The sequence below is a fragment of the Ambystoma mexicanum genome, chromosome 2q, assembly GCF_040938575.1.
Source record: "Ambystoma mexicanum isolate Mex_15411 chromosome 2q, UKY_AmexF1_1, whole genome shotgun sequence".
Lineage (NCBI taxonomy): Eukaryota > Metazoa > Chordata > Amphibia > Caudata > Ambystomatidae > Ambystoma > Ambystoma mexicanum.
The window spans coordinates 1,477,750,612-1,477,769,402 of NC_090924.1; the positions used below are offsets into that span (position 1 = coordinate 1,477,750,612).

General features: G+C 51.6%; 1 protein-coding gene across 1 annotated transcript in view; it reads left to right on the forward strand.

Moving 5' to 3' along the window:
• Positions 1–18,791, forward strand: part of LOC138568906 (uncharacterized) — a 513,515-nt gene that overhangs the window by 441,094 nt on the left and 53,630 nt on the right. Inside the window, exon 11 of the mRNA XM_069646685.1 lies at positions 10,265–10,280. Coding sequence (XP_069502786.1) covers positions 10,265–10,280 — 16 coding nt within the window. The remainder of the gene's footprint in view (positions 1–10,264; positions 10,281–18,791) is intronic.

Sequence of the window (18,791 nt, forward strand, 5' to 3'; positions counted from 1 at the left end):
CCCCAGGGAGACTAAACTCCCTCCCTCCAGCCCTTATGCTATCACAGGTCCACTTCCCGTATGGAGGGGGTCACCCAATTTGCAAAGAACAAGGGCCTCACAGTTTGCGGTCCCTCATTACGGGTAGCAATGACACTCCTGGGCTGTTTGACCTCCTATGGCATGGGCAACCCAAGGTGGCAGCATAGATCCCCACCAAGCGGCGAGTGGTCCACACCAGTGTGAGTAGAAGGCTTCACTATCCCCTGTTGACCAATGCTGCACTGATGGTCGTAGGAGCCTACGGGGCTGCTTCCTCTAGAGCTCCCCATTCTTAATGTGGTTGATCAGGACAATGGGGATCTCTGACTTCTTGGTCTCCAAAACTCATAAATGCCCCTATTCCACTGCCCTAGAGGGTGTATGGCCCCCCAGGAGCTTTGTCTCCCAAACCCCCAGTCACAGCTCACCTCAGTTAGCGAGAATCCCAATGCTGGGAAACGGACAAAGACTCTGCCCGTTGCCTTGGTTGGGTTGCAAATCCTCCATTCCCCTCCTTCGTGCTCCTGTTCACCTCATACACCTCCCGTCGCCAGGATCTGTTCTCCTCTGGTATGCACAGGCTTGTGGGCCTGACAAGGGTGGAGGTGGTATACAGCACAGGGCCGGTCATGGCATTTTGCAATTCCATGGCATTTTGCAATTCGGCCACTACGGGCAGGGGGATCTCTGTCCTCTTTTCCCCAAGGGCCTCGACCTACGCAGCCAATATGAGCCACTCAATGTTTTGGTGTTCATCTAGTCAGCCGTATCTATCGACGTGGCAGGTCCTCAGACTAGAGAGTTTGTTCCTTTGTCCGCTGCCGTACTTTATTACCACTTCTAGGAGGTTCTTGGGGGGGGGCTTGAGACCCTTCAAACTCTGTGTGATCCAGAGTGGCACGGATAGGTTACTTCATATCCACACCCCCTGGTGGTTGATCTACTTGCTTGTATGTTAAGACTCATTGTAAGTTATAATTCTTATTGTACTCCCCTTTTCATTTCAATTGAACTGTAAATTGGCTTTGTACAGCGCCTTGGCGTAAGGCGCTATATAAATACCAAATACTTAGGAAAGTACGAAAGACACCTGCAGGTCACCCTCATTGAATGTGTGCTTCCTCAGCCTCATCTTTGGCACCCTTGCTTTACCATTTTCCTGGGGTATTTTCCTGCCACCTCTTGTCCCCGAATGGCACAAGGAAATGGGAGATTCAGAGTGGATTGGATTTTTAAAGATGGCTGCTGTCAGTCTTCCTGTTTCGGAGATGATGCCATTTCCTCCACCGTTGTTTGCTCCCTCTTCCCCTCGCGGCACCCGGTAAGCACGCCTGGTTTGACCAGGCGTTACTTCCTGGGTCCCGCAAGGGGACCTCGTAATGAGGCGGTATGGGGTAAACGGCGCCGGCACCTTTTACGGCGCCATTAACCCCGTACCACCAGGGTCGTAATGAGGCCCAATGTGTAGGTGGTAATGATAACTCATTTTTGGCAGAAATTCTGCCAGACAAAATTTCTGTTTCCACCAACAGTGTTTGCTCGCGCTCCCAACAACTTGTGATATGCCTGTAATTCCACCAGATACCACAGCGGTAAAGGTAATTACTGCGGAATTACTGCCAAATTACCACCACACTCGTAATGCGGCCCAAAGTGCATGGCAGGTAAAATTGCAGCGTTGTTAGGGTTTGATTTTCAACACGTTTTGTGTTCTCGAGTCATTTATTGTGTGAGGGTTGTGTGTTTGGTGAGTCACATTTGTCCCCATTTGAGTTTGGAAATGGTCTGGGTGTCATATGAGAAGTGATAGCACGTCAGGTTTCGTTCTGGAATTCCTGTATCTCATTGTGTTTTTCTCTGCTTTGTACAGTGTTCCTTAATGCTCTAAGGTTCTGTTCCCTGCAGTGGCATTGGATCTATTGAGTTTTAGCTTTGTTGTCAGTGTTGTACTTTTGAGAATTGTACTTTTGAGACTATTCTTTTTTGAGAATTAATCTGTATTAGCATTTCAAATATAACAATAACAATACAAGCTTTAGAATGAGCCCTGTTCCGCTGCACCACTTTAACTCCAAGCCCATAGACGTGAGCAGATGATCAACATTTAAAATTCTCACATATCCTCCAACTTCCCCCTACATCCACTGTCCCCTCCTCTCACCTATGAAGCCCATACATCTTGCATTCAAGAGGACCCATCCACAGTGGTAATCTTCCTCCATGCAAACAGTCTTGGGGCCTACTGGCCGATTGTATCAATATCCCACAGTCCGGCTATGCTTCACCCAGAGTTACCCCATTTAAGTCTCTCTCGGAGCCATACAGTGCAGAACTCCTTGACCACATGCCGCGAGGACCTGTGGTCCCTCTGATCATGGCCCCACAGCTCCCCTCCTTTTCTCAGTGCCCTCTGTTTCTCAAAAAAGGTTACCCTTAGCCTTCGATATTTGTTCGTGACTCGTCAAGCAAATGAGTAAGAACTCAATATCATATCCCTTGCACATCTTTGCCAACACCACTAGCGGGTAATGCCAACTATGCAGGACTAGAACTTTTAAGGCCTAGTGCTGATATTGCAGGGAGGCTGTCGAACTGGTAACCCTTTTGGATATCAATGCCAATAAAGCATTGTCGATCTCCTTCCCTAGGTCACGTCCCCATTTAATCCTAGCTGGGGGCAGGGTCCCTGGGTTCCCACCATTAATATCCCCTTGTAGAGTTGGGCTATGGCAGGAGTCTTTTGAAATCCATCAACGCCCTCCGGACGTTCTCCCCCATCGACCCTCCAGTAGGACTCACTTTAGCTGCAGCCATTCTGCTAACCGCTCTATCATGATGAAGACCCTCTCTTCCCACATCTGGTCCGCTTTACACAACCCTGCTTCCAACATCCCAAATATCCTATGTAAGAATTTCACCTGTCCTGAGTTGATCACGTATACTACAGCCAATGTGAACTGTACACCCTCATAGAGACCCTTTACACCAGGAAAACTGGCCCCTGTAACCCTTCTTGATCTCCCTCACCACAAGCCGGAAAGCTTTTGCCAATATAATACCTGCCCCCTCCTTCGTACGGTATTTATGGGAAGCCCAGTATATCTTGCCAATATCTCTACCCTTAATTAAGGACAACGTTCCACGCTTGTAGTGGGTCTCCTGCAGGAAAAGAACTGCCAGACGCTGTTTGTGAAACATGTTACCAGTAGCAACCTTTTGTTTTGGGAGTTTAGCCCCTTAACATTTAACGTGGCTATCCTCAACTCAGCCATACCCCTCTTTCACCTTGTTCGCTTTGTCCCCACATATGTTGCAAGAGCCATTCCCCTTCTTCTTCCAGAAAACGGCTGCATGAGATCCCCCTCCCCTCTTTCTTTCCCCACCGCTCCCACCCCCGCCTACGGTCTCACGTTTTCCATACTGTGTTATCGCTGACTGAACCACCAGGGAAGAGACCCCTGCCCTGGCCCTCCTTGCTCCTCTGGTCCTCCTCCATAGGCATAACAGCCCCTCCATTCATGACATGCGGCACCCCTGCATCCCTTCCCCCCACCCGGCCACCATTTTGTCTCCCCTCACCCTTACACTGCCACCCCATTAAAGCATTCCTGTTCACTCCCCACTACCCCCACGATATTTATATTAAACCCATAGAACAGCACTCCTGTGTAACAGTCCCCCATAAAGACCCCTTCCCCGCCCCCAAATAAAATGTGCCCAACTATTATCAAACTTGAAGGATCCCCCACCTACATTGAGGTGACCCTCAGGCTAGGCCAGTAACCACAGTTAACCCACCCGGTTCACCTCAGGTGGCCTCCCCTCGCAAGGGGGGGTATTATGCTTCTGGAACTTCCTGGTGCCTTGAATCCTGTGCTGCCCAGGTGGTGCCCTCCATCCTCCCACTGAATCGGCTTGACTGAGACCCTCCCTGGGGCCTCCTTGTCTTCAACCCTCTCGCCATCCGGTCCACGCCCCAAAAGTTTGTTTAATGTCTTTGTCCGTTATCACCTGGCACCTCTCCCCTTCCCATTCGACTATCAGTGCAAAGAGGTATCCCCATCTGTACCTTACCCCTTTCCCTCAGAGCAATCTGGTTAGGAGACCACATTTCCTGTGCCGCAGCAGTGTCTGGGTGGAGAGGTCCTGGAAAATAGCCACTTTGGAGCCTCGTAGTCAATGAGCCCCATACATTTGTCCTTCTCCAAAACGTCCACCTTGTCTATGTAATAATGCATCCTAGCAAGGACTGAGCGAGGCCCCCTGCCTCCACCACCCACATGATGCACTCTGTCCAGGGGCACCGTCTCCCCCTCCTTGGTGCCCAGGACCACCCCCATAATCCCCTGTATCTTGCGTTCCAGGCCAGCCGGGGACTCACCCTCCTTCTCCCGCAGCTCAAAGATGCAGAGGTAGTTGTGCCGCTCCCTGTTCTCGCTGTCCTCCACCTGAAGCCAAAGTTCCTACTCCCACCTTTCCAGTTCCTGAAGGCGAGTCCTGACCGTCCTGTTTCTAGGTTCATGCCATGTCGCCATCTGGCAGATTTGTCAAGTGCATCTTTAAAAAGTTCTGCAGCCCTTGTTTTGCTCTGGATTCCAATCTTATTAGAAAATATGTATTGTTTTGGTAACAACCATCATACTTAAAACCAGGGTGCTCTGAAAATACAAACATTACATCAATCCTAATAAACACTTTAAGAGCCTTTTCTCGAGGATGAGTTGTGGTTTGCCTCCAGGCCCTCCATTCTATCCCTCAGGGTAATCACTCTTGCCGAGAGGTCTGCCACCTTAGCGTCAATATCAGTTCTCATACTCATTGGGCCTCATTCCGAGTATGGCGGTAAGGGATAGCGGCCACCGCTAACGAGAGCGGTGGCGGTAATCCCTTACCGCCATACTCCGAGTTCCCTTAGCGCCATGGTGCTTTTAACACCTGCTTTTAGCAGGCGTTAAATACCATGGCGCTAAGGGACCTTGATGTTAATTACGCCACCGTAATTTACGGTGGCGTAATTGACGCCTTCCCCACTCCCATTATGCCCTATGGGGCAAGAATGGGAATGGGGAAGGGTAAATGGGGATTGGGGAATTACCGCCCCGCCAACCTTGGAATGGGGCGGTAATTCCGCCAACCACCAAGGCGCTGCCGGTCCGGGTACGGCGTCAACCAAGGCGTTAATAGCGCCATTGGTTAGCGCCGTACTCGGAATGAGGCCCATTATCTCCTCCAATATCGCTTGAATATCAGTCTTGATGGTGCCAATCTCCACTGTGCTTGGGTGGGGCCCTCTGTCCCCCTTCGCTTTTGCCATTTCCCATATCTCCGAGTACTGGCATTGTGAGAGCACCTCCTTCCAGCTCTTGCAAGTGGATTGTCCTACACCAACCGGCCCCGTCCACTGAACCCCCGTCCACCCTGACTTTGTTTGCTCATGCAGCATAAATGCCAACATTCTAAGGCACCTGGGAGGGAGATTTCATGAGAGAATTCGGGAAAAATGTAATTCCCCATAGGAACGCATTGGGGCTAGAATTATTTTAGGAGGGAGTACGTGAAAAATAGCACTTTTTTGCAATATTTCTCATTTCAAAACCAGGAGTCTCCCGCCTAAATCGGGAGGGTTGGCATGTCTGATACAGAACCACTCTACAGGCTCTCCACTTAGGGCCGATCTGTGGGTTCCTGGTCAGTGGACTCCCCCAGAAAACACCCAGGTGGGCCGCCTGCGACCCCTCCACCGCTGGATTCTTTATCGATACCACCTGTATGCCGGGGCCGTCTATCCATGTGACCTCACGTTTCAATAGCAGCCTTGTCCTCCACAGTCTCTTATCTTGAACACTTCTCAACACAGGTGGAGGAGCCACTTGGCTCTTTAACTTGGCATCTGCTCACACTCCTACATAGGCACCTCCATCCATCCACTGGGGTACCCCGCACCTCAGCCAGCTCCTAGGTCCCAGACCCTGGAACTTGGCTCTTGTGCCATCCTTTAGGGCCACCCCTTGACGCTCTCCGGACCTGGCCCCACACCTTGGGCTGTTCCTTCAATCTGCGGGGGGGTTTCAAGGGTCAGTGGTTCTGCCGATTCACTCTGCAGCAAGGTCCTGCAGGGCGGGTGAGGGGCGGCTCTGTCTCCCTGCCCACAACTCACCAGGCTCCTCCAGAGGGTCTGTTCCCCTCGTCACTGGGCCTCCAGCCTCGTCCATCACCTGAAGGCCACTGCTCCTCCTGGGCCTCCCGGGCCACAGCCTGCAATGGCAGCCCTATTCCAGCCGGCCCACGCTGGTGGTCTCCCCTCTTTATTATGTTTTTCTGGAATTAAACAGGCTTTCAGTGTGTTATTTCTGCAAGTAGCTAACCTTTTTTGGAGACAATATTGTCCAGGGCTTTTGTAGATCCAATGTTACTCTCCATTCCGATTAGATTCCCATTGGACTCAATGGGAATGGGGAGGAAGGATGCACCGGCACCATTCATAAATGATGCAGGTGCATCCGTCAAGGTCTTCGGGCGGGTGCTGTTCCAGCCGCCAGGTCAGACCTGCGGGCTGAAGGCCACCCACTTGCAGAACTCAGAGTATGCTGGCTTACCGGCACCATTGTTACCGGACCAGAAAAGTTATAATGAGGCCCAAGGTGTTTCAAGGCACAAAAGCAGAGTGACCCCAGATTCCAAAAAGGTATCTGCATTGAACAAGACTTCTCCTATGACATATGTGTCAGAGCTCAGATCCTTCCTCGGACTTGCGAGCTACTGTACAAGATACTTAAAAGACGTTGCAACCATCTGTGAACCCCTCAGGGCACTCAAGAAGCACCACATGCCATTTCACTGGTCCCCACAGTGTCATGAGACCTTCACCACCATCTGCAGCAGAATAGCCATGGCCCAAAATATGTCCTGTGACTGTGGATGCAGGTCCGGTGGGACTGGGGTCCATTTAGGCATAAAAAGGTGATCACAGAGCACACCAGAGGCACAACAAATCATACGATAGTAGAAGCTTATTGAAAACCGAACAGGCTTACTCACAGGTCAAAAGGGAGAGTCTGGCGGTTGCATGGGCCTTTGAGCATTTTCACTTATTTTCTATGGTAAACCGTTCATGATCATAACAGATCACCATGTCCTATTGTTCCTATACAGCAATCCTTGAGCGAAGATGCCGCCATGCATACCCAGATGGGGTCTCGTCTACAAGACTATGCGTTTGACATAGTTCACAAACCAGGGAAATAAGAAAACAAAGCCGACGTCCTATCCTGACACCTGAGGAAAGCTGAGACACCTGAACCATCGATGGATAACGGATGCATAAAGTACATCATACAACAAGCCATCCCCCGAGGGCTTGACCCAATAAAGATCTCACAAGCGACAGAAGCAGACTACGCCAAGTATATTGTGGCAGAAGGCCTGCGATCGGGACAATGGAAGAGGGCCAAGCAAAGGGGAAAACCTGAGTCGGCCGAGGAGAGATGGGATGTTGACAACTTCCTGTTGGCAAAAGAAGAACTGGCGGTGTCGGATGAGGCGTTACTGCTAACAGGTAATAAACTGGTCATACCCATGCCCATACAGCAAGTGTTGGAACTTGGCCATGAGGTGCACCGTGGCATTGTGTCAACTAAAAGGATGCTACGACAGAAAGTATGTTTACTGAGACCAGGTACCCAGGTGGAGGAATTACTCAAAGAATGCCCTACATGCTGCTGCCTCATGATACTGGCAAGGCACTGTGAACCACTACAAATGACAGAACTATCCGTAGTAGGGGGAAATACGTGCTAGCAGAAATGGATGAGTACTCAAGTTTCCCAGAAACGCAGATAGTGGGGTCCACGGCAGCTCATCATGTCATACCTGTATTAGGCAGAATATTCCCAGCTTATGTCATTCCAACAACAGTAAAGTCAAACAACGGGCCAGGACTTTAAGACGCTTGTAGAGTATATGGGGTTTAAACAGAGGAACACAACGCCACTGTGGACCCAAGCAATTGGGGCAATTGAGAGAACCATGTCAAACCTAAAAGGAGCACTACAGCTAGCCCATTTTACGGGACAATTATATGAACTAGTGCTTTATGAGCTATTGCATGGCTACCAAAATACACCACAAGGCACCACTGGGAAATGTTCGGCGGAGGTGATGTTTAGAAGAAATGTACACACCCGAATACCACATCTGCCTGTTGACTCTGAGAAATAACAGAAAGATGGCTCTATTAGGAGCGAAGGAATCCTACCTGGAGGTAGGGGATGTAGTTGTAGTAAAATAACCACAAACCAACAAGCACACAGCCACCTCCCATGAGAACCCATTGATAATCACACGCAAGCGAGGTTCCATGAGAAGAGCAGGAGGTGATCAGCGCCACATACAAGGAACTCCTCACACTTCAGGAAGATGCTTGTGATATGGGGGTACCGGGATTGGAACCTCCTGTACGAAGAGAGCACCCCGAACACCACAATACTGAGCAGTAGCGGGAAACTGAAGAGTAACAAGTCAGAAGAAGAGGACATATACCAGTCTGCTGAATTCTACCATGAGGAGGGGGAAGAGTCGTACTGGGATGACAGGGATGATCCCGAGCCCACAGACAGGTCGGAGCACCATCAGCAGAGGTTTGAGAGACTGAAAAGGGCCCGGATGACTCATTGAAGAAATGGGGTAACGTGTATGAACTTAATGAGGGCGAGGTTGTAACATTGGGACATGCATGCTAGCAGTTGGTGGGGGTTGGATCAAGGAAGGAAAGGAAGTGATTGGACAGGGTGTGGGTAGAAGGAGCTTGGAGAGCAAGAGTAAGGGCTGTTATAGCAATTTCTCCTGTGTCCACATCTTATTTGACATAGACACTGTGTGGGTGAATGCATGCGGTTCGGGACAGACCTCTCTCCTGTTAACCTCCTCTCTCTTCTTGCCTTCTTCCTGCCTACCTCTCACCCTATCACCGTTCAGTTTGCTGACTGGTCGCCTGTTGCACCTCCAGAGCCACACAGGTCTCAGGCTCCCTCGCCAGTCCTCGCACTTGCCCCCAGGCCTCTGCACTCTGCTCACCACTATTGCACTTCTGGAATTCATTCCATGTGAAGGGTAACCTCTCTGCACTTAACCCAGGACCCTGCTGGACTCAGCGCACATGTTCCCGTCCTCCCACCTCTTGTATTATGCCTAGTTTGCCAGGCCTAGTAAGGTATGTTTTTGTTTCTGTATGTCTTCTCCTTCTCCCCCTTATCGCCTGTATGTTCTCCTCCTTCAACCCCTTATCACCTCACTCTCTGTCTTAAATGTTGTTGGCCTAGCACGGTTGTTTAAGGATTGTATGCCCCTCGCCCTCTCCCTCTCCTCTCCCCTTTTTCGCCTCCCTTCTTGTCATGCGCTTGCACTTCTATTCATTGCGTCACGCTTAGTTTGCTAGTCTTTTTTTGTTAGTTCATTTTGGAAATTCCAAGGCCTAAGAATGACTCTGTATTCCCTTGTTCCCTTACCGCTTTGAAGCGCTTTGAAGCACTTTACTTGAGTATACGTGCTTTGAATAAACCATTACAATTACAAAAGCTAATAATACAGTGGCTGGAAGTGGGAGCAATCTGGAATGAAGCACTATTAAAATAATTGATATTATTCTAGTTATGATGAACACACAAAAGCATAAGATTGCTTAACCACCTGTAAACCAATTTATGTTAAAAAAATGTTCTTCCTCCACCTTCCCTGATTCCTGGCACAAGTCTGTATCTGAGTAATCCCTCATTATTTGCTGATATTGAGCAACACCCCCCCCATTCTCCCACCCACCAATGGGAATGAAAGGTTTTATCTTTTGCCAAATGATGCATTCTCCCTTTCCTTCCCAAGTGTCTGATGTGCCTTTCCCCTGTGCCAGCATCCCCCACTGACCTGGTGTTATTCCCCATCTCCAACACCTTTCCCTTAATGTGTCTTCCCATTCCCCAGCATTCTCTCTGTTGTTACTCCCCATTCCCCGCCCCCACCCTGGTGCGGCTCTCCATCCCACACTTTCGCCCTGGTGTTACTCCCCATCCCCACCTTGATGTTACTCCTCATCCCTACAGCCTTCACCCTGGTGTAATCACATTTCCTCTGATGTTAATCCCCATCCCCCACCTTGGTGTTACTCCCCATTTGTCCTCTCTTCCATAGCACCCGTTTTTGCTGCTTCATTTCCACCTCTGCTGCCAGGAGAGCAGGACCTGCAAAGGGCTGAGCAAGATCCCACTCAGGTAGGAGCCCCTGTGATCTGAGAGACCCCCCCCCAGGGAGATCTGCCTGGTGGGGGCGTGGCCTCTGTGTATGCAAGATCCCACTCAGGTAGGAGCCCCTGTGATCTGAGAGACCCCCCCCCAGGGAGATCTGCCTGGTGGGGGCGTGGCCTCTGTGTGTGCAAGATCCCACACAGGTAGGTCCCCCTGTGATCTGAGAGACGCCCCAGGGAGATCTGCCTGGTGGGGGCGTGGCATCTGTATGCAAGATCTCATTCAGGTAGAACCCCCTGTGTTCTGAGAGACGCCCCCAGGGAGATATGCCTGGTGGGGGCGTGGCCTCTGTGTATGTAAGATCCCACTCAGGTAGGACCCCCTGTGATCTGAGCGACCCCCCAGGGAGATCTGCCTGGTGGGGGCGTGGCCTGTGTGTATGCAAGATTCCATTCAGGTAGGATCCCCTGTGTTCTGAGCAGGGAGATCTGCCTGGTGGGGGCGTGGCCTCTGTGTATGCAAGATCTCATTCAGGTAGGACCCCCTGTGTTCTGAGAGACGCCCCCAGGGAGATCTGCCTGGTGGGGGCGTGGCCTCTGTGTATGTAAGATCCCACTCAGGTAGGACCCCCTGTGATCTGAGCGACCCCCCAGGGAGATCTGCCTGGTGGGGGCGTGGCCTCTGTGTATGCAAGATTCCATTCAGGTAGGACCCCCTGTGATCTGAGAGACGCCCCAGGGAGATCTGCCTGGTGGGGGCGTGGCCTCTGTGTATGCAAGTTCCCATTCAGGTAGGACCCCCTGTGTTCTGTTCTGAGAGATGCCCCCAGGGAGATCTGCCTGGTGGGGGCGTGGCCTCTGTGTATGCAAGATTCCATTCAGGTAGGACCCCCTGTGATCTGAGCGACGCTCCCAGGGAGATCTGCCTGGTGGGGGCGTGGCCTCTGTGTATGCAAGATTCCATTCAGGTAGGTTCAAGTAGGACCCCCTGTGATCTGAGAGACACCCCCAGGGAGATCTGCCTGGTGGGGGCGTGGCCTCTGTGTATGCAAGATCCCACTCAGATAGGACCCCCTGTGATCTGACAGACAGCCCCAGGGAGATCTGCCCGGTGGGGGCGTGGCCTCTGTTTATGCAAGATCCCACTCAGGTAGGACCCCCTGTGATCTGAGAGACGCCCCCAGGGAGATCTGCCCGGTGGGGGCGTGGTCTCTGTGTATGCAAGATCCCACTCAGGTAGGACCCCTGTGATCTGAGAGACACCCCCAGGGAGATCTGCCTGGTGGGGGCGTGGCCTCTGTGTAAGCAAGATCCCACTCAGGTAGGACCCCCTGTGATCTGAGAGACGCCCCCAGGGAGATCTGCCCGGTGGGGGCGTGGTCTCTGTGTATGCAATATCCCACTCAGGTAGGACCCCCTGTGATCTAAGAGACCCCCCAGGGAGATCTGCCTGGTGGAGGCGTGGCCAATGTGTATGCAAGATCCCACTCAGGTAGGACCCCCTGTGATCTGAGAGACGCCCCCAGGGAGATCTGCCCGGTGGGGGCGTGGCCTCTGTTTATGCAAGATCCCACTCAGGTAGGACCCCCTGTGATCTGAGAGACGCCCCCAGGGAGATCTGCCCGGTGGGGGCGTGGCCTCTGTGTATGCAAGATCCCACTCAGGTAGGACCCCCTGTGATCTGAGAGACGCCCCAGGGAGATCTGCCCGGTGGGGGCGTGGCCTCTGTTTATGCAATATCCCACTCAGGTAGGACCCCCTGTGATCTAAGAGACCCCCCCCCCCAGGCAGATCTGCCCAGTGGGGGCATGGCCTCTGTGTATGCAAGATCCCACTCAGGTAGGACCCCCTGTGATCTGAGAGACCCCCCCAGGGAGATCTGCCTGGTGGGGGTAATGCCTCTGTGTATGCAAGATCCCACTCAGGTAGGACCCCCTGTGATCTAAGAGATCCCCCCCGGGAGACCTGCCCGGTAGGGTTGTGGCCTCTGTTTATGCAATATCCCACTCAGGTAGGACCCCCTGTGATCCAAGAGACCCCCCAGGCAGATCTGCCTGGTGGGGGCGTGGCCTCTGTGTATGCAATATCCCACTCAGGTAGGACCCCCTTTGATCTGAGAGACCCCCCCAGGGAGATCTGCCTGGTGGGGGCGTGGCCTCTGTGTATGCGAAATCCCCCTCAGGTAGAACCCCCCTGTGATCTGAGAGACCCCCCAGGGAGATCTGCCTGGCGGGGCATGGCCTCTGTGTATGCAAGATCCCACTCAGGTAGGACCTCCTGTGATCTGAAAGACCCACCACCTAGGGAGATCAGCCTGGTGGGGCGTGGCCTCTGTGTATGCAAGATCCCACTCAGGTAGGACCCCCTGTGCTCTAAGAGACCCCCCAGGGAGATCAGCCTGGTGGGGGCGTGGCCTCTGTGTATGCAAGATCCCACTCAGGTAGGACCCCCTGTGGGGGCTCAAATGGGAATGGGGATGTACAGTGTCTGGGTCCTGCAAAAGGAATTACCGGGCCCTCAAAGGTCGGAATGGCCTGGTAAGTCCCTTTTTGTGGGACCCGGGCCTGGACCTGGACCCGAGTTTAGGGGTAGCCATGCCGCTAAAAACGGCATGGCTACCTCCAAATTCGTAATGAGGCCCAATGTTTCATTGGCCAGTAGGGTGATTATATCCCAGGGGTTAGCGTTTGAGAGAAGCGATTTGCAACTGATCTTATGGTGCAGGTTTGTTGTTGTGTTAGAGTTGGGAGTTGTGTTGGGGTTGAGTGGATACAATGGTGGAGTGAGCTTCCGGCGTGGATATATGTGTCGGGTTGGTTTTGCGTTATGCGAGTTGTGGTCTGTGCTCAGACGTGGCAGGCTTGTGACCCTGGTGGGCAGCCCAGGGTGGATAGTGTTCTGTTTATTATGATGGCTAGGGTGGTAGGTCAGTTGAACTTTTGGGCTCGGTTTGTGCTCAGGAGTGGCAGGCCTGAGGTCCTGGAGGGCAGTCTGGGCGGGGCTTTGTCTGTTTTGGGAAGTCTGTTGGATGAATTACTGCTTGGATAAATTAGCCCTCAGAGGCAGGTTCAGTGTATCCCGTGGCATCAGCGCGCTGGGTACTAATCTGTTATAATTCAGCCTGCATTGAGTCCTTCTACCCCGCAGGTTCCTTCCACTTGCAAGGCAGTCTGGGCAGGGCTTCAGCTGTTTTGGGAAGTCTGTTGAATGAATTACTGATCAGGTAGGCCTCGCAGGGCAGGTTCAGTGTATCCCGTGGCATTTGCGCGCCGGGTACTAATCCGTTATAATTCAGCCTGCATCGAGTCCTTCTATCCCGCAGGTTCCTTCCCCTTGCAAGGCAGTCTGGGCAGGGCTTCATCTGTTTTGGGAAGTCTGTTGGATGAATTACTGATCAGGTAGCCCTTGCAGGGCAGGTTCAGTGTCTCTGAAGTCCAGCCCCATGAATACTCTTATATAGTGCTTTTACTGGTCTCTGCAGGGTTGGGCAGATTGCCCTCTTTGGCTGGTCTGTGCGGGTTGTTGGATATTACAGTGCGGTCCACCAGGAACTACCAAACTGTAAACATAAACAATTGGTATACAGACCATGCGGAATCAGTACTGGGTGGGTGGTCAAAGAAGTACTCATGGTTGTGGTACCTCATAGTGGTAATTGCTTGTGCTCAAGTTTGGCCTGTGGCTATTTCCAATTGGTTGGGGGGTTAGGTGGGTAGCGGTGGACATGCTAAATTTCTGGCTGTTCAGCAGATCCTTAGGGGTTTGTGGCTTCTGTTTTGTGGTTCTCTTCTACGACCTCTCCAGATTTCTGGTTTCTGTTCAGGAAGTGATTCCATTGTTCCAGGACGGCTAATTCTTCATCGTTGAGGCGGGCATCTTTGAGGCGGGCAGGGGAATTAGGGCCTCATTACACGGTAGGCGGTAAGGGTTTACCGGTACCGGTAAGGGCACCGGTACCTGTAAACCCTTACCGCCTTACTACGAGGTCCCTTTGCGGGACCCGACTTTAACGGCTGATGTAGACCAGCCGTTAAAGTTGGGACCCGCAAAGGGACCTTGGTGCTAATTACGGTACCGCAATTTGCGGTACCGTAATTAGCCACTTCCCCATTCCCATTGAGCCCTATTGGCCAAAAATGGGAATGGGGAAGGGCCATGGAGAAAGGGAGAATTACCGCCCTGCCAACCATGGAATAGGGTGGTAATTCCCCTTTTCTCCATGGTGGTACCGGTATGGTACCGGCGGCAACCATGGTGCTAATAGCACCATGGTTTACCGCCTAGCGTGTAATGAGGCCCTTAGTCTTTCATACTAGCTTTGGCTACTGCTTGCACCCTTTCTTCCAGGGTCAGTGCACTAGGAGCCCTCGAGTGTCTTAGAATCCAGTGGGCCTCATTACGAGTTTGGAGTTAGCCATGCCATTTTAAGCAGCATGGCTACCCCCGAACTAGGGTCCAGGTTCTGAAAAATGGGATTTGGCAGGCCATTCCGACATTTGCGGGCCCGGTAAATGCCATTTTCGGGACCCGGACCCGGTACATCCCCATTCCCATTTGAGCCCTCATAGGGCTCAATGGGAATGCGGAAGATGCTAACAACGGACCCGTTAATGACAGATCCATTGTTATCATCCTGGTCTGCTCGCGGGTACCGGTATGCACATCTGGCCAGGCCAGACGTGCATACCGCCACCCGCAAGCAAACTCGTAATGTGGCAGCCCGGTATGTACGGTGCCGGTACCTTACCGGCTCCGTTCATACCGCGGCCGCCAGGGTCGTAATGAGGCGCATTGTGTTGCTATGGTTACCATTGTGCAGAGCCACAAATGCTTGCACTTGCTAATCCTTCCCAGGCCAGTGAAGTCATGAATGAGGATCACCTGTTTTAATGGTACTATGGAGTCTCTGCTTGAGTAGCTTATTGTCAAGAAGATCTCCTTCCGCTAACTACGCAAGTGTGGGTACGACCATAGTATGTGTGATATATCAGCCTCCCTTTCCGAACACCTCCAACAGGCATCTGTCTCGTCCCGTTAGATTATGCTGAGCCTGGCGGGGTAAAGTGCCAGCGATGGAGCACTTTAATGTCCAGGGCCTCTCTGTGTATGTGCAGTCTAACACCGTTTTTCCATTTTTGTTTTAGAGTTGCTACTGTGTCAGTGTTGTATGCTGCTGTGACGCGTCCCGCGCAGCAGGCGTACACTGTTCCCCGGTCCTTCCCCCGTTTTCTTATTAGGGCTGATAGGGGGAGATTACCAGTCTTAGGTTGGAGCCTGTCACCGCCGCTTGTATGCAGCTCATCTCAGTTGGAGGCATCACCGTTGCTGGTCGTTCCGCAGATAAAGCAAAACTGGTAGTTTTGTAAAGGGCTCCATTCTGTGTTCTTGGGTGTCCCCGATCGTTCATGCGCGCTTTCCTGCCCACTCTTTCCAGAGGAGCATGTGGTTGGCTATTCTGAGGCCGTGGGTGATCCATAGGGAAGCTTCAATATAGATGTAAGGATCTCTTTGTAGTAGATTGTGTGGTCGTTCCCAACTGTATGAGGAGCATGCAAGGATGAGGTTGGTAGTGTGGTTAGGGCCTGTTTCATGGAATTTTTTGCACAGTGCAAAGTGACTTTTCACTTGTGCAAAGTGACTGCACTGCTCAAAAGACCCTGATTCATGGAACAGTGCAAAGTGTCTTTTCACTGGAGCAAACGTACACTTTGCACTGTTCCATGAATCAGGGTGCGGTAGTGCAAAGTGTATTTTTGTAGTGCAAAGAGACTTTGCACTGCAAAAAAAGACACTTTGCACTGCTCCATGAATCAGTGGAGTGCAAACTCACTTTGTACCAGTGAAAAGTCACTTTGCACCATGCAAAGAAATTCCATACATCTGGCCCTTAATCTTTCCATATAGTTGTCAGTTATTAACTGTGGGGTGCGACCTACTGTGCTTCATGCAGGCTTAAGTTTTGCTCTAGTCAGTCATTGGGCCTCATCACAAGTTGGGCGTTATCTAGGCATAATTACATCGAGCAGCATTATCGTTAACGTCGGGAGTAGTCATGCAGAAACTGCTGTATCACAAGTTGGCGGTCATGTGCACATGTCCCGGCATTAACGCTAATACTGCTTGACCCAAATAACACTCAGAAGCGTGCTACCGCCCTAAATGACAGCCTAAATAGCGCCACGCCGCTGGTAGCCAACATTGCATGGTAACAGAGCATAGTAATAGCATTCAGGAAATGCGTCACCGGCAGAACGGGAAACATTGCAGTGGCCATTTTGGAAATCACAATGCATAAAAAATCGGAGCCCCTGGCAGCCATCAAGAAGAATTGTTACAGGAGCGTGCAAGGGGCAAGTCAGCCCAGGAACGGCTCTGTAAGCTGAAATGTGCAGAGTCTTTGTGGAGGAGGTGTTAGGGCACTATGAAGAGCTGTACTGGCCAAACCATAGAAAACTAGCTCGAAGCGATGCAACCACATCTGGGGCACCATCAACCAGAAGGTGTCTGCAGTTGGCCGTGTCCTCAGGGATGGAGAAGACTTCAGGAAGTGCTTCAACAACCTGCGGGTCCGGGGCATCCTAGTTCAGCACCTGACAGACTGCATGGCAACTCAGGGCAGATCACCACCGCAGGAGCTGATGCCATGGGAGGAGCGCTGCAGGCGCATCATAGACATGGCAGGGATAGAGAGTCAGATGAGTGGAGGCAGGTGCTGCCACACAGGTGGCTGGAGGTGAGTCAACCCCCCCCAATTTGCTCATCAAATGTAATGTGAACATCCCACCACACCCACCCCCAGTGTGAATATCCATGATCCGGGCATTGTGACTGGGTGCAGGGTGCGTGAGCCACCACAGGCAGCCACAGCAGCATCCATGGCCACCACTGTGAGCCTGAGCTGTGGGGAGGGCAGCCAAGGGACACATCCAAGTGCCATGCAACACACAGCCCTAGTGTGGGCACAACAGTGCACCATTGCCAGCTGGCCGTGTAAACTAGATGCTTGCCAGACAATAAATGCCTATGCCAACAATTTACCCCTTCCATGCCACCACTGGAAAGCCACATTCCCAAGTGTGTCCCCCTCCTGCACCAGGCCCCATATATACACCAACCCACTGTAAGATGCAAGCAGGTCAGGCCCATGCATGAGTCCAACTGCCCTGTGCAACCCCCCCACACTCCTTAAAGTACTGCTATGCATGCCAAAGCACGTGATCGAATGTGACCTAATGTCATCCCCTATATCCCCTACAGGCACGCAGGCATCACCGGAGGCATCTAGGGAGGATGAGGTAGCGGGGCCATACCATGGAGCACCCACCCATACCCCCACAAGGGGCCAATAGGGCGCACCGAGGTGGAAGACCCACCGCACCACTCCACACTGCAGCAGTGCCACGCCACCACCAAGGGCCCAACCATCCAAGGGCCACGCAACCACCAATAACCCGGATGTGATAGTTCTGAAGAGCAGAACGGGAACCTCTCCTGTATGATGGAACCAGTGTGCTCTCAGTCCAGCTCCTGGGTAGACATCCTGATGCACTGATGACAGGATAAAGGCTGTGTTCAAATAGAGACCCACATCTTGATGTTCAATTTTAAGAGCGTGTTACATAATCCATCAGGCCTTCGGGCTCTAGAGCTTTTTGAGGAAGTGATCATTTTAATAAGGTCTTTGGAGTTAAGGTTATAATTTAATTTCTCCTGTATTAAGACTCTGCTGTGGCAATTCACTGGTTTAACTGCAATTGTGAAAAGAAAATTGCTTGTTCAGATCAGACTTTGAGACATTTGGCATCTTGTTCATGGAGTCAAATGAAGGGAGAGATATGAGGTCCATGCATTAACAGGGATGTGATATCATGACTTCAAATATGCACCATTCTAATGCCAAATCACCCACTCACTCCAAGAACTCCAAATCGCCACAAAATGTATTCAACATCGTTCAATACCTCTTCAAACTACCATCCACACCTCACCTACTTGAGTTTGCAATTCTCTCTTGGACTACTTCAGCTTAAAAATACACAACATCAGGCAAGCCCTCACATCCGATCCCACCCCTGCTCCCTGGCATTCAAATACACATGACCCCCTGACAGAGACACCCTCATCACACTGGGCCTCATTCCGAGATTGGAGGTAGTCATGGCGCTATTTGTGCCATGACTGCCTCCAATAATGGATCCGGCACCGGTATGGTTCAATGGGGACTTACCGGTGTAGTCTGACCTTTGTGGGACCGGTAAGTTCCCATTGAAAAAGCCATTCCCCATTCCCATTTGAGCTCCCATAATCTCGGAATGAGGCCCATTGTCTACAGAGTCTTCTTCTCCGGTAGAATCTGTTATTAATGCAGAGGTCTGGGCAACTTATAAAAAGGACAAATACCAGCTGCCTGAACGATTTGCCTCGCTCAAAGGCGGCGCTCCTAAGATTGATATAGGCATGCATTCCATTTGGTCTGTTACTTATATAGTGGATGCTATAGCTAAATTAAAATACTCCAAGGCCCCCAGGTCCTGACGGC